This window comes from Ammospiza nelsoni, chromosome 16, assembly GCF_027579445.1.
Source record: "Ammospiza nelsoni isolate bAmmNel1 chromosome 16, bAmmNel1.pri, whole genome shotgun sequence".
Classification (NCBI taxonomy): domain Eukaryota; kingdom Metazoa; phylum Chordata; class Aves; order Passeriformes; family Passerellidae; genus Ammospiza; species Ammospiza nelsoni.
This window is the reverse complement of record NC_080648.1, coordinates 17,691,893-17,707,131: the sequence shown is the minus strand read 5'-3', so window position 1 is coordinate 17,707,131 and position 15,239 is coordinate 17,691,893. Positions and strand designations below refer to the sequence as shown.

At 55.9% G+C, this 15,239-nt stretch overlaps 1 protein-coding gene across 1 annotated transcript in view; it reads right to left on the bottom strand.

Moving 5' to 3' along the window:
- The window catches only part of ABLIM3 (actin binding LIM protein family member 3), a 45,512-nt gene that overhangs the window by 11,034 nt on the left and 19,239 nt on the right, over window positions 1-15,239 (bottom strand). The window contains exons 2-6 of the mRNA XM_059483415.1: window positions 6,078-6,215; window positions 2,784-2,967; window positions 2,585-2,697; window positions 365-491; window positions 173-266 (exon numbers count right to left, since the gene is read on the bottom strand). Coding sequence (XP_059339398.1) covers window positions 173-266; window positions 365-491; window positions 2,585-2,697; window positions 2,784-2,967; window positions 6,078-6,215 — 656 coding nt within the window. The remainder of the gene's footprint in view (window positions 1-172; window positions 267-364; window positions 492-2,584; window positions 2,698-2,783; window positions 2,968-6,077; window positions 6,216-15,239) is intronic.

Below are 15,239 nucleotides of genomic sequence, written 5' to 3'. Positions count from 1 at the left end.
TCACTCACCTCCAGGGCCTGGCACTCACCCACCTCCAGGGCCTGGCACTCACTCACATCCAGGGCCTGGCACTCACCCACCTCCAGGGCCTGGCACTCACTCACCTCCAGGGCCTGGCACTCACTCACCTCCAGGGCCTGGCACTCACCTCCAGGGCCTGGCACTCACTCACCTCCAGGACACGGCCGCTGATGTAGCGGTCGCAGGTCTCGCACTTGATGCCGAACTGGGCGTGGTAGTCGGACTCGCAGTAGGGGATGCCGTCCCTGGGGAGAGGCACAGAGGGGTGGGTGGGTGCCAGGGGAGTGCCAGGGGAGAGCCAGCCCCGCCCCAGCCCCGGCCCCAGCCCCCAGGTGGCACTCACTTGCTGATGTACTCGCCGGTGAGGATGACCCCGCACGTTTGGCACTTGAAGCAGCTGACGTGCCACTGCTTCTCCAGGGCCAGCAGGGACTGGCCCTGCTTGATCTCCTCCTTGCAGCCAGCGCAGTCTGGGGGGACAGGAGGGAATGTGGCCACTGCAAGGACACCCCTGTGATAGCCCTGGCAGTGCCCTCACCCCCAGGGGAAAGCCCTGCCCTGGAGGATGAGCCAGGGATGATGCTGTGTCACCATCATATTTTCTCAAAAATCCCCTCACCCAGGATTTTCTCCTGGGAAGCTGAGAAGCCTCAGAGATAATGAAAACAATAATTATCTGATTTGCTTCTCCTGTGTTTTGCTGGTCCAGCTGTGTTGGGACTCTGGAAGGAGTCATGAGTTTTCATTAGTATCTCAGCCTTCTGTGTGTATCCTTTCTCTATTCTTTAGTATAGTTTAATAATACAATAAATTATAATAAATTATAATAAATTATAATAAATTTGCCTTCTAAGAACATGGAGTCAGATTCATTCCTTCCTCCTCCCTCTGGGAAACCTGGAAATACCACAATGCTGTTGCAAACACCCTGCTCCCGAGGCAGCCTCGTGGGAATCATTTCACCGTGGATTTCTGTCACCTCTGCTTGTCCCCAGCGCAGGAAATTTGGGACCTCAGAGGTACCTCTGGCACCCAGCCACAGCCCTGGGCTTCCCTCGGGGTGCCCAGTCTGAGCCAGGCCAGCTGGACACCAGGAACAAACTCTTATCTGAAGCAGTGCCTGGGCACTGATTGGTCAGGAGGGGCTGGGTCACTGTCCCCGCTGGGTTTCACAGCCTGGACCTGGCACCCAGTGCCAGCGTTGAGCTGAGGAGGAGCTGCTGTGTCACAGTTTGGACTCGATGACCTCAGGGTGTTTTCCAGGCTGTTTCACTCTGTGCTGGGCTGTGGGAGGGCCCCGTGGGCTGGCAGGTGCCCAAGGGTGAAGTGTCCGGCAGAGGAAGGGCTGTGCTGTCCACCCGCGTCCGGCCCCGCTCCGGCCTCCCTTCCCTTCCTCCCCTGGCTCCCGGCAGGAAGCACACGGCCCGGAGCCCTGACCTTGATTCCTCCTTGTCCTTCCCTCCCCTGGGCTCCAGCGCTGCCTGGAGGGGGTTTTGTTTAACCCCATCCCTGCCACGGGGGAAGCAGGAGCAGCCAGCCCAGCCCAGCCCAGCCCGCTCTGTCCCAAATCCCCGCCTGGAACATTTCTGAGCCCTGCACAAAGGCAGGATCTGCTCCCTCCTTCGGGTGCTGCAGGGCTGGGGCTGCAGGGAGAGGCTGCTCCTAGGGATGCCTTCCCTGTGGAATGCAGCACAGCTCCCTGCCACCCTGCTGGTGGCACTGCCAGGGCCACCAGGGCCACCAGGGACAGTCTCTGTGTGCCTGCAGCTGCCGTGAATAGGGCATGGTGTCCTCAGGTAACCCCGCTGCAGCTCGGGAAGGGGATGGGGAGGGAGAGGAAGGCGGGAGGGAGGCAGAGCCTGGCCTGAAGATGAGGGAATTCCTGTCCTTTGGCTCAGTCCAACCCTGCCACGTCCCCTCCATCCAGGGCTCGGGAGGGAGGCAGCTTGGGGGGCTCACAGGGGTCCATCAGCACCAATCCCACCACCAGAAGTGTCACCATGGTGACTGGGTGACAAGGAGCACAGGTGACACCCAGCCTTGGCTGCAGGACTCTGTGTCAGGCACTGACCCCCAGGGCAGGAAGGGAAGGTCCTCCCAACCTGGGGTCAAAAGCAAGGCCAAACCCACCCTAAAGAGCTTGTCCATCGCTCCAGCTGACTTTTAGGAGATCTCTGGGGTTCACCAGGGCAAGGGCATGAGCAGAATAAACCTTTCAGTGCTGGCAGACCCAGCAAGGAACGCCAGTGCTGTGACAGCCCCAGGAGCATTCCCAGGGCAGCCACTTGGAGCAGCTTGGACACAGCTCCAGAACCTCCCCATGGGCTCTGCCAGGGTGGTGGCACCTGCCCAGGTCACCAGCAGGCCAGGGGAGTTCCCAAAACCGCTGCAATCCTGGGTGGAGCTGCAGGACTGCCCCGTCCCTCCTCCCACCCCTCGGTGATACCCTGGCTCTGCAGGGCTGCAGGGTGACCCCAAACCTGTCCTGTCACCCCAAACCCGCCCTGTCACCCCTGCAGGGACACGTGGCCCCTCTGTGTGCACCCAGCACAGCACAACTTACGGCTGGGCCCGTGGATCTTGATGGGCTTGGTGCTGAGCAGGGCGTGGGAGCAGTTCTGGCACACGCAGTCCTTCCCGCTGAACGTCACCTTGTCCCCGATGGGGAACGGCTTCCTGCGTCCAGGGACACGTGGGGAGGGGTCAGCAGGGACCCCCGGGGCTGCTCCTGCCTCTCAGAGGGGCCAGCAGCCGGCACTGACCTGCAGGTGCTGCAGACAAAGCACTTGGGGTGGTAGGTCCTGCCCAGGGCAGAGATGACCTCGCCGGTGATGAAGTCCCCACAGCTGTCACAGCGGGTCCCGTACAGCTGCTGGTAGTCCTGGGTGCAGATGTACTCCTGGTTCTTGAAGAAGAAACCTGACTGGGCCAGGTCACAGCCACACACTGGGGAGAGGACGTGCGGCCATCAGGGTGGGTCCTTTTCCAGCCTCCTGCAGGCATCTATCTCCCAGGGTTTCCCTCACCTCCTGCAGGCATCTCTGAGGGTTTCCTATGTCCCAGGGTTTCTCCAGCCTCCTGCAGGCATCTCTGAGGGTTTCCTATGTCCCAGGGTTTCTCCAGCCTCCTGCAGGCATCTCTGAGGGTTTCCCTTGCCTCCTTCAGGTATCTATTTCCACGGGTTTCTCCAACCTCCTGCAGGCATCTCTGAGGGTTTCCCTTGCCTCCTGAAGGCATCTCCCAGGGTTTCCTATCTCCAAGGGCTTCTCCAGCCACCTGCAGGCATCTCCCAGGGTTTCCCTCTCCTCCTGCAGGTATCTCCCAGGGTTTCCTATCTTCCAAGGTTTCCCCTCTCCCGCAGGTGTCTATCTCCCAGGGTTTCCCTGGCCTGCAGGCATTTATCTCCCAGGGTTTCCCATCTCCGAGGGTTTCCCTGGCCAGCCGGGCTCTGGGCTCTCCCAGCAGATGTCAGTGTCGGGCTGCGGGACGAGGCCGCTCCCGCAGGAGCCCCCGCACTGCAGCGCTCCTGCAGCACGGAGGGGCACGGGCACGGCCCGGGCATCCCCGCCCGGACCTGCTGCCCTGCCCGGGCTCAGCCCCTCGGCGGGGTGAGGAAGATGAGGGCAGGGCTGGGGACAGCTGGGCAGCGGTGATGTCCCTGCCAGCCCCGTGCTGCAGTGCCACGGAGCCCTGCCCTGACGGGAGCAGCTCCTGGCAACGCTCGGAGCTCTCCCTGCTCGTTTCTCCACGTGTCCAGCCCTGCTGCGGGGAGCGTGGGCGGTGCACAGCCCATCACAGGAATCCGAGCAGACGTGGCCAGCCCTGGCCTCAGCATCATCTCCCTCCCTCCCTCCCACGGCCTCTGCAGCCAGAGGGACCTGCAGGGCAGCACAACCTGGCACTGGGCTGGCACAGGGTGGCCACCGTGCCCAGCCCATCCTGCAGGGTGACAGGGTGGGGAGGGGACACCAGAGTGACTGAGCACCCCTGGCACAGCCCACCTTGGTCTGGGTTTGTCCCCTTGGGGTGGGGAGGGGACACCAGAGTGACCGGGCACTGCTGGCACAGCCCACCTTGGTCTGTGCTTGTCCCTCAGCCCCTCTGTCCTGTCCCTGGGTGGCAGGGGACAGCTGGAGCTGCAGGGCACAGGGAGCAGCTCCTGCCCTGGGCATCTCCGGGCCCAGCTGCTCCGCGGGGCTGGGTGTCACAGACATCTGTTATGGAAAATCCTTTCTTTAAGATTTTTCTTCCTGAGAAGCTGAGAGGCCTCAGAAACAAAATGTAAATGTTGATTATCTGCTGCTGTGGAATGCAACAGGTGAATCTTTGATTAGCTCATGCTAGATGTTTCTAATTAATGGCCAATCACAGCTCAGCTGGCTTGGACAGAGAGTCCAAGACAGAGCCTTTGTTATCATTCTTTGCTATTCTATTCTTAGCCAGCCTTCTGATGAAATCCTTTCTTCTATTGTTTTAGTGTAGTTTTAATGTAATATATATCATAAAAAAATAAATTAAACCTTCTGAAACGTGGAGTCAGATCCTCGTCTCTCCCCTCAACCTGAGACCCCTGTGAACACGGTCACATTTGGGGTACCCAGCAGGGAATTTGGGTCCCCCAAACAGCCTGTCAGCAACAAGGGACAGGCCAGCAACGCAGGGACAGGCCAGCAGCTCGGGGACAGCACCAGGAAGCAAATGCAATGTAAAATGAGGCTGCTGTGTGCCCTGTTTGCTGTGGAACAGCACATCCCTCACTCACTCCTGTGCCAGCTCAGCGGGGCTGGAGCCAGCCAGAGGTGGCAGGAGGTGAGAGCTGCAAGGGAAGGTGAGACAGGAGGATTTCCTCTCATTATTTATTCCCTTTCACTTGGAAATCGGGCAGTGAGCTCTGCCAGGCTCTCCCTGCTGGCTCCTGCTCCCTTTGAAGCTGTCTGAGCTCTTTGTCTGGATGCTCAGCTCCTGCTGCAGCCTCCAGGCCGGGCTGGGGCAGGGCAGTGAGCTCAGCACGGGGCCCTGCAGGTGCAAGGCAGCCCTGAGGGCATCCCAGGACAGATCCCAGTCCCAAAAACCTGGGGCTGCCCCCATGGGGGACAGGGCTGCAGCAGGGTGGGGACAGTGTCACCTGCAGCCAACCCCTCTGTTCTGGCAAGAGGGGGACCAGGGGGATGGGGATCATGCTTGGCACAGGGAGCTTGGAAGAGGCTTTTAAAGAGCCCTGGAATGGGGAATTTTACAGCCTGCAGGAGCTGGCTGAGAGCAGCTGCTGCCATAAAGGAGCTGAGCAGCAGCAGCAGCTCTGCACCATGAGCTTTACAGCCCTGCAGCTCTCTCCTGCTGCTCAGCAGCATCCAAAGAACCTCTGCTGCACTCCTGCCAGCCCTGGGGGCACCAGCTCCAGCTGCAGGCCATGGGCAGGTGGCAGGGATGTCACAGGGGTGTCACAGGGATGTGTCACCCAGCCCCAGCTCTGTCAGGAGCTGCTCTGGGCATCTCCCCCACTGGCACTGCCTCCTCCCCCTGCTCCTCCTCTGTCGCAGACATCTTTTCACGAAAAATCTTTTCTTTGAGATTTTTCCTCCTGAGAAGCTGAGAGGCCTCAGGAACAAAATGTAAACAATGGTTATCTGCTGCTGTGGAATGCAACAGGTGGATGGATCTGTGATCGGTTTCATGGGGTTGTTTCTACTTAATGGCCAATCACAGCCCAGCTGGCTTAGAATCTCTGTCTGGGACAGAAGCTTTTGTTATCATTCTTTTCTATTCTTAGCTTTGCTAGCTTTCTGATTAAACCTTTTCTTCTATTTTTTAGTACAGTTTTAATGTAATACATATCATAAAATAATAAATCAAGCTTCTGAAACATGGAGTCAGATCTCAGTCTCTCCCTTCAACATGAGACCCCGGTGAACACCGTGACACTCCTCCTGCTCTGGGAGCAGCTGAAGGAGACAATGACAACCCCAGACACCGATGGGCATGTTTGGGATCTACAGGTCTGTCCCCAGGGCTGTGGGACAGCCTGGCCAGGAGCTTTTTGGGGAGCCTGGTCCTACCTTGGCAGGTGAAGCAGCGGATGTGGAAGTGGTTGCTCTGCACGCGCACGACCTCGCCCTTGCAGGTGTCCCCACAGCGGTAGCACTGGATGGCAGAGGAGCTGCTCCCGGAGCTGTAGGGGCTCTGCTGGTAGGGAACTGCAACGGGGGAGAGCAGGAGAGAGAGGGGAAGGCTCTGTTAGGGTGGGGGACATGGCCGGGTGTCACTGCACTGAGCTCAGCCTGGCTGTGACAGGGCCAGCACTGAGGGACAGCACCCAGCGATGTCACTGTCACATTTTCTGAAAAATCCCTTTGCCAGGATTTTCTCCTGTGAAACTCAGAACCTCAAAGAAAAATGAAAACAATTTCTTCTGAAAAATCCCTTTGCCAGGATTTTCTCCTGTGAAACTCAGAACCTCAAAGAAAACTGAAAACAATTTCTTCTGAAAAATCCCTTTGCCAGGATTTTCTCCTGGGAAGCTGAGAAACCTCAAAGAAAAATGAAAACAATAATTATCTCATTTGCTTCTCCTGTGTTTTGCTGTTTTGGAATGTGTTTGGACGTTGTTTACCAACAGGTGATTGTTTCATTGGTTTCATGTGAATTGTTTTAACTTAATGACCAATCACTGTAAAGCTCTGGAGGGAGTAATGAGTTTTTCATTATTATCTTTTAGCCTTCTGTCTGTATCCTTTCTCAATTCTTTCTCAATTGTTTTGCATTCCTTTATAAAAGAGAAGTTGATGGGCTGTTGGTTTGACCAGTGTCATTGGAGAGGTGGCACTGTCACCCTCCAATCCACTGTCACTCTTGGAAATCTATAAATGTTAGATCAGAAAATAAACTTCCCTTTTTTCTTCACCTTGAGAACAGCGGTGTGAGCTCGTGTTCTTTCATGTCCTGCAGTGACACTGCTGGGCTTCACCTGCACTCCTCACCCCTCTGGGACACTCAGGGGATGCCCAGCAACCTCACCCCACGCTCCACATGAAACCCTCCTGCTCTGTGGGAGGGTTTTATTTTTACTTTATTAATCAAATAATTAAACCATATATCCCTACATTATCCAAATCACTTGTCGTCAATACACTTTCAATTAACCTTCCTCTATATTTCCTACTAACAAAAATGACAATCAACCATCACTCTACAACCACCCCTAAACAAACATAAAATTAGCCCCAGAACTGGTCCCCCTCCAAAAACCAAACAAAAATACAAACTATGATGATAAATCATTGACCAACCAACCACCCACCAAATTTTTACGTTCTTGTAGCTTAAGTGTCTGAAAGCAATTCCCAAACGCTTGGAGCAAACAGAGCAATTCCTGCTCTCCCTCCCAATCCCATGGAGCAAACAGAGCAATTCCTGCTCTCCCTCCCAATCCCATGGAGCAAACAGAGCAATCCCTGCTCTCCCTCCCAGACCCATGGAGCAAACAGAGCAATTCCTGCTCTCCCTCCCAGACCCATGGAGCAAACAGAGCAGTTCCTGCTCTCCCTCCCAATCCCATGGAGCAGACAGAGCAATCCCTGCTCTCCCTCCCAGACCCATGGAGCAAACAGAGCAATTCCTGCTCTCCCTCCCAATCCCATGGAGCAGACAGAGCAATTCCTGCTCTGCCTCCCAGACCCATGGAGCAAACAGAGCAGTTCCTGCTCTCCCTCCCAGACCCATGGAGCAAACAGAGCAATTCCTGCTCTCCCTCCCAATCCCATGGAGCAGACAGAGCAGTTCCTGCTCTCCCTCCCAATCCCATGGAGCAAACAGAGCAATTCCTGCTCTCCCTCCCAATCCCATGGAGCAAACAGAGCAATCCCTGCTCTCCCTCCCAGACCCATGGAGCAAACAGAGCAATTCCTGCTCTCCCTCCCAGACCCATGGAGCAAACAGAGCAATTCCTGCTCTCCCTCCCAATCCCATGGAGCAGACAGAGCAATTCCTGCTCTCCCTCCCAATCCCATGGAGCAAACAGAGCAATTCCTGCTCTCCCTCCCAATTCCATGGAGCAAACAGAGCAATTCCTGCTCTCCCTCCCAATCCCATGGAGCAGACAGAGCAATTCCTGCTCTCCCTCCCAGACCCATGGAGCAAACAGAGCAATTCCTGCTCTCCCTCCCAGACCCATGGAGCAAACAGAGCAATTCCTGCTCTCCCTCCCAGACCCATGGAGCAAACAGAGCAATTCCTGCTCTCCCTCCCAGACCCATGGAGCAAACAGAGCAATCCCTGCTCTCCCTGCCCCTCCCAGGAGTGCTGGGCAGGGCAGGAGCCCCAGCCAGGCTGACACCACGCCAAGCACCACAGGATTCATTTGCTGCAAGATTTCCGACAGGGAGTCACAACCTGGGCAGGTCAAGCAGCAAAAAGGAGGATTTCAATGGGCCAGAGCTCTTCTGACCCAGGGCTGAACTGCATTCCCAGGAACAGGAGAAGCAGCTGATTGAAAGGCAGCCTGTGAAGTGCCTGCGGAGCAGGGACAGGGGGCACAGGACAGAGGAGATCACTCATCAGAGGCTCCTCGCTCACCCAGGGGCAGATCAAGTGACAGGGAACAGAAACAGCCCATTATCAGCTTCAAAAGCCAGGCAGGAAAAGTCAAAATGACATTGAGACTGTGGCACAGTAAAATCCCGTTCCCTGTGCCAAGAGCCCAGAGCCACAGGGGCTGAACCTCCTGGAGCAGAGCTCCATTCCTGGAACTGATGGGAATGGGCTGGGAGGAAGTTCCTGCACAGCTCAGACCCAGCTTTGGCTTCCAGGAGCTGCTGGGAATGGGCTGAGGAAGATCCCAGTGCCTCCTGCACTGCTCAGACCCAGCCTGGATGTCCAGGAGCTGCTGGGATTTCCCTTCCCTGCAAGCCCAGAGCTCTCAGAGGCACCTAAAGGACACCAAGTGCCAGCAGAGGAGTGACAAGGCGTGGAGCAAGCCCGGCAGAGAATAATTAGTCCAGACCTAGATCACTCTGAGGTCCCAACCAAAAGGAAGGGAGCAGGGAACCCCCACCCCAGAGCAGGAATGCAGCACCTCCTGTGATGGTTACTGGTGTAATGGGTGCCCAGGAGCTCTGCAGCTGCCTGAGGGGACCAGGAGGATTTCCCAAGGCTGGAATAAATCAGGGATGTTCCCTGCAGGGGTCTCCAGGAGAGCAAGAGTTACAGAGCTGAGCCTTCCTCCCACGCACCCACTGCTCACACCCTGGCCCAGAAGGAGCCAAGCCCTGGGACACAGCCATGGAAATCCACAAAGCTGGGAGGGGAAAACAGGGCAGAGGGGGAAGCCAGGAATCCATCCACACTGAAACATTCACCACAAAGAAAGGGGGGAGACCAAGATGATAATAATAATAATAATAATAATAATAATAATAATAATAATAATAATAATAATAATAATAATAATAATAATAATAATAATAATATCTGTGTCGGAACACATAGACATAATAATAATAATAACAATAACAATAATAATCTGTGTCAGAACACACTGATATAATAATAATTTAAAAAATAATAATAATAGTAGTCTGTGTCGGAACACGCAGGCATCGCTTGGTGAGGGCTCCTGGTCTCCAGGGAAAACTTCCTGGTGTCCATAGCAACACATCCCAAGCCCTGGCTGCTGTGATGGAGAGGAGCTGGGGATGGCAGAGATGCTTTTAGCTGCGCTCCAGAGCTGGCTCTGAGCCACCGCTGCTGGCTGTGCCCGTGGGGACGGGTCAGGACCCGGCTCAGGGCACCCTCCTGCTCTGCTCAGCGCTGCCCAAAGCTCCCTGGTTTGTGCTGAACGCCCGGGCCGGGCTGGGATTGTGTGCAGGAACATTGGGGCATTGTGTGCAGGCAGCAGCTGCCCGCCTGGTGGCCCCGTGCAGGAAGTATTACACAGCCCAGAGCCCCCAGCACAGGGCCAGCTGAGCGGGGCAAAGCTCATTACACCCAATAATCCCCTAATAACGTAAATAGCATTAGAGGCCTCGCAGGCTGGGACACAGCAGCCCTGCAGAGGGGGTGGGAGCTGCCCAAGGAATGCCATAATCTGCCCCCACTCTGCTCAGAGCTGGTTTGGGACAACAATTCAGGGGTTTGTGCTGCACTCTCAGTGCAAAACATGCCCAGGGCAGGGCTCCTGTGGGGCTGTGCCCGTGTCCTGGTGGGCTCTGGGTGCAGCCAGGCAGGGAGTGCCAAGGGGCTGCTGCGTGGGCACCGGGCAGATTTGCCAATGATCCGGATTAAGGTGGCACCTCCGGTCAGGGATTGCTGCCCTGGGGTCAGGCAGCGGTGCCCGTGCCCAGGCAGGGGGTGAGCTGGGCAGGGGACAGCCCCCAAACACCCCCAGGGCACAGGGGACAGCCCCAAACACCCCCAATGCACAGGGGACAGACCCCAAACACCCCCAGGGCACAGGGGACAGCCCCAAACACCCCCAGGGCACAGGGGACAGACCCCAAACACCCCCAGGGCACAGGGGACAGCCCCAAATACCACAGGGGACAGGGGACAGGGGACAGACCCCAAACACCCCCAGGGCACAGGGGACAGACCCCAAACACCCCCAGGGCACAGGGGACAGCCCCAAATACCCACAGGGGACAGGGGACAGCCCCAAACACCCCCCAATGCACAGGGGACAGCCCCAAATACCCACAGGGGACAGCCCCAAATACCCACAGGGGACAGCCCCAAACACCCCCAATGCACAGGGACCATTCAGTGTGTGACCCTGGCAGGGGACAGCCCCCAACAGCCCCAGGAGGGCACAGGGACCCTGCCCAAGGGCTGTTCCGAGCTCACAATCTGCAGTTCCCCTCTGCAATGCCCTCCTTGGCTTCGGGAGGGTCAAGGACCTTGTTTGGTTTCCTGTGCTCTTCCTGCCCCCGTCCAGCCTCCAGCAGGATGGGGAAATGCTGAACCTCTGGAACACTCCGAGCACTTCAGGAGTGCAAGGATAACAGGGGATAATTTCCATTTGGAGGGGTTGCTGCTCACCACCAACACAAACAGCAGGGCACAACAAGCCCAGAACAAGCTCCTCCAGCAGCTTGGGTCCCCCCAGGCAGCCCCAAACCCCACAGCTCCACACACCCGAGCACAGCAAACCAGGAGCATCTTTCCCTGAGCACCCAGAGGCATTTTTAAAGCTCCATCCCTCCTTCCTTGCTGGGACCAGAGCAGATAATGCTCCTTTCCCACGCATTTCCCTCTTCCAGCCCATTGGCCCTCCAGGAGGGTCTATCAGGGATGAGCTGCTCCAGGTGGGGTTTGGATCATTATCCACAGGGAAGCTGGAAATTCCCACCCAGCCCTGCTGCCAGCAGGATTATAACACTGCATCTCCACAGGAAGATGGGCATGCCTGGCTTAATTAACAGTAATTAACATTCACACAATGCTGGCAGAGCCACAGGTGAAGGGGACTGTGGCAAAGCAAAGCATTCACCCTGAAATTAATAAGGAGAGGCAGTGTCACCATGGGAAACTGAGGTTGGTGGGTGCCAGAGGGGATGCAGGGACTGAGAGCTGGCACCTGTAGCAAAGGGTTGGATCCAGCCCTGGGGTGTTTAGGGAGGTGTGGGTGTCACCAGGAGATGGATCCAGCCCTGGGGTGTTTAGGGACATGTGGGTGTCACTGTGGGATGGATCCAGCCCTGGGGTGTTTAGGGAGGTGTGGGTGTCACTGTGGGATGGATCCAGCCCTGGGGTGTTTAGGGACATGTGGGTGTCACCAGGAGATGGATCCAGCCCTGGGGTGTTTAGGGACATGTGGGTGTCACCATGGGATGGATCCAGCCCTGCAATGCTGGATGTCAGTGGATGCTGACAGGTGATGCTGGCAGGAATCTCCACAGCTCCGTGGGGCTGAACTCCCTTCCAGCAGCTCCCCAGTGCCTCCCAGTGCCCACCCCATCCCCTGCAGGCTCCCTGGGGCTGGAAATCTCTTCTGAGACCCTCCTGCGGGTGGTGGCACCAGCACGGGCTGGGGTGGGATGAGGGGAGGGTGAGGAAAGGTGGGCACTGCCGGTGGGAATTCCCGGTGTGCACTCCCGGTTTGTATTCCCAGTGGGAATTCCCGGTGGGCACTCCCGATGGATATTCCCGGTGTTCATTCCCAGTTTTCACTCCCGGTGTGCACCCCTGGTTTGTATTCCCAGTGGGAATTCCCGGTATGCACTCCCAGTTTTCACTCCCGGTGTGCATTCCCGATGGATGTCCCCGGTGTATGGAACAGGAAAGCCTTATCGATATGATTGTCTGGCAAAAGATTTTGAGAATATAGAAACTATAATCGAGACTGAAATGAAAGCGAGCTTTGAGATCCCTCAGTTACTGAACAACTGGAAAACAATGGTGTGGCCAGCTGAAGGTGATCTCCTTGTGATGGAACACTCTCTGCTTGCAGACAGGCCCAAGGCTCAGAGCAGACCCTGCAGCTTGGCAGAAGGGGCCCAAAGAGGAGTTTTTAGGGTTTAAAATGTAACACAGTATGGTAATATAATGATTCTTATAGGCTGTATGTAAATGCTACAGGATTTGTATCTTGTACTAGACTGGTTAGTGAGAATCAGAACATTCAGCACAGAAGATTTATGGTATTGTAATGGGAACCCCACTCTCTCACCCTCTCATCCTCTCTCCCCCTCTCTTCTCCCAGTCCTGCTCCAGCTGTGCCTGGCAGCTCCCAGCAGGGCCCTGCACCCAGGCCCTTTGCAATAAACCCCAAGTTCCATGACCAGAAGAAGATTTATAACGGGAACCTCGCTCTCTTATCCTCTTTACCACTCTCTTTACTTCTCTCAGGCCTGCTCTGAGCTGTGGCTGGCAGCTCCCAGCAGGGCCCTGCACCCTTTGCAATAACCCACAAGTTCCAAGCCCTGGCTGCACAGATCTCTCATCTCCATCCATCCCGACCATCCTGACCCTGACACTCCTCCACTGCAGGACCCTGCACGCCAAACCCCTGCAGGGGACCCAGCTGGCTCTGTAGCCATGATATTTTCTGAAAAATCCCTTTGCTAGAATTTTTCTCCTGAGAAGCTGAGAGGCCTCAGGAAAAAAAATGTAAACATTGATTATCTGTGGAATGCAACAGGTGCATCTGTGATTGGCCCATGTTAGTTGTTTCTAATTAATGGCCAATCACAGTCCGGCTGTGTCAGACTCTCTGGTCAGTCACAAGATTTTATTATCATTCCTTTCTATTCCTTGCAAGTCTTCTGATGAAATCCTTTCTTCTATTCTTTTAGTATAGTTTGAATATAATATATATCATAAAATAATAAATCATCCTTCTGAAACATGGAGTCAGACCCTTGTCTCCTCCCTGGTCCTGGGACCCCTGTGAACACCCCCACATGCTCCAGGGTGAGGATTTCCCCTCAGGCAGAGCTGAGCTGTGTCCCAGGGGTGCAGGGAGGAAGGGTGGGAGCTCCAGGCCACGGGATGTGGGTTTTTCTCATCAGCAGCAGGGCCAGAGGCTCCTGCCTGCTGTCCAGGGCTTGGCTGCAGCCCCAAGAACGCCCTGGGAAGGAAGGGCAGGATGGGCTGGCAGGCAATGGTGCTGCTCCTTCAGCGGGCAGGGAGAGCCTGGGCTGGGCCCTGTGGGGGTGCCCTGAGCCTGGAATGTGCCTGCTCCAGCACAAATCCCAATTAACCAGGCTGGAAAACACCTCAGAGTCCAGCCCAGGTCCCTGTGAGGAGGGGACAGCAGCACAGAGCTGGGTGAGGGACACAGGAAAGGCTCAGCAAAACACCCTGAGATAAAGGAGGGGACAGCAGCACAGAGCTGGGTGAGAGAACCAGGAGAGGCTCAGCCAAACCCTCTGAGATAAAGGAAGGGCCCAGCAGGACAGAGCTGGGTGAGGGACACAGGAAAGGCTCAGCAAAACCCCCTGAAGTAAAGGAAGGGCCTAGCACGACAGAGCTGACCCAGGAAAGGCTCAGCCAAACCCTCTGAGATAAAGGAAGGGCCCAGGAAGCAGTTGGGATGCTCAGCTCTGGAGGTGAACTGAGCCCTGCACAACCATCTCAGTGCTCAGGCACTGCTTCCATGGAGCTCCCTCAGATAAAACCCATTTCCAGCAAGGAGAAAATGCCAGATTCACCTCTGGACAGAAGATTTTTTCTCCTGTTCCTTCCCCCCCAGTAAAATGCAGAAGCATCACGTGGTTCCTTATTTAATATTTACATTTTTAAGCTGGGGAGGGCTGAGTGCCCCTGATGGGCTGGGGACAGGTGCCAGGGTCTGCAGTGGGACAGCCTGAGCCTGCAGCAGCCCCAGCTGCTCCTGCAGTGCTGGCACTGAACCCCTGAGGCTGGGACAGTGCCTGGGGGCACTGGGAGCACCCAGAGCAGCCCCTGGGCTGTTCCCAATCCCAGCAGTCAGCCCAGAGTGTATTCCAGGCAGGATTAGAACCCCTCCAGCCCATGGCAGCCTCTCCTGGCTCCCAGCAAAGCCATCTGTGGCTTACAGCTAAAACCCCTCCCCTGTCACAGCTCCTAATCCAGCCCTGGGCTCGCCTAATTAGATCAGCACCAATTATTGCCCCACCTGGCCCACAGTGGCCCCTTGGCCCCCACTGCTGCCACTGCCTGGGTGGGACAGAGGGCACAGAGGAGCCCTGGGTGACGTGAGGGTGCCACCATGGCAGAGGGCACAGGGCTGGGCCAGCACTGCCACCACACCAGGGAGGGAAGCAGGGAACCCCCTTGAGCTGGAGCAGGGCTGCAGGGAGTGAGGCTGGATGCCACAGGTGCCCAAAAAGGTGCCAGAGCATGGTGAGGGCACGGCAGCACACTGAGCCAGGGTGGGAGCTGGGTCACACGGGGACACGCTGCACAAAGAGACAGGAGGGAGGTGAGAAACACCCAGAGGAGACAAAGGAGGGAAAGAGACAAAGAGAAAAAACAAGGGGATAGAAGGAAAATAAATTAAAAACCTCCCCCCAAAAAACCAAAAAAACCCCACCAAAAAAACAAACAAAAACCACCAAAAAAACCCCAGAAAAACCCCAAACAAACAAAAAACCAAATAAAAAACCAACACAAAAAACCCCAAAAACCCAAAACAAAACAAAAAACAAACCAACCAAACCAAACAAAAAAAAACCAACAAAAAAACTCCAAAAAACCCACCAAAAAACCCCCCAAAAAACCCAAAACAAAACAAAACAAAATTA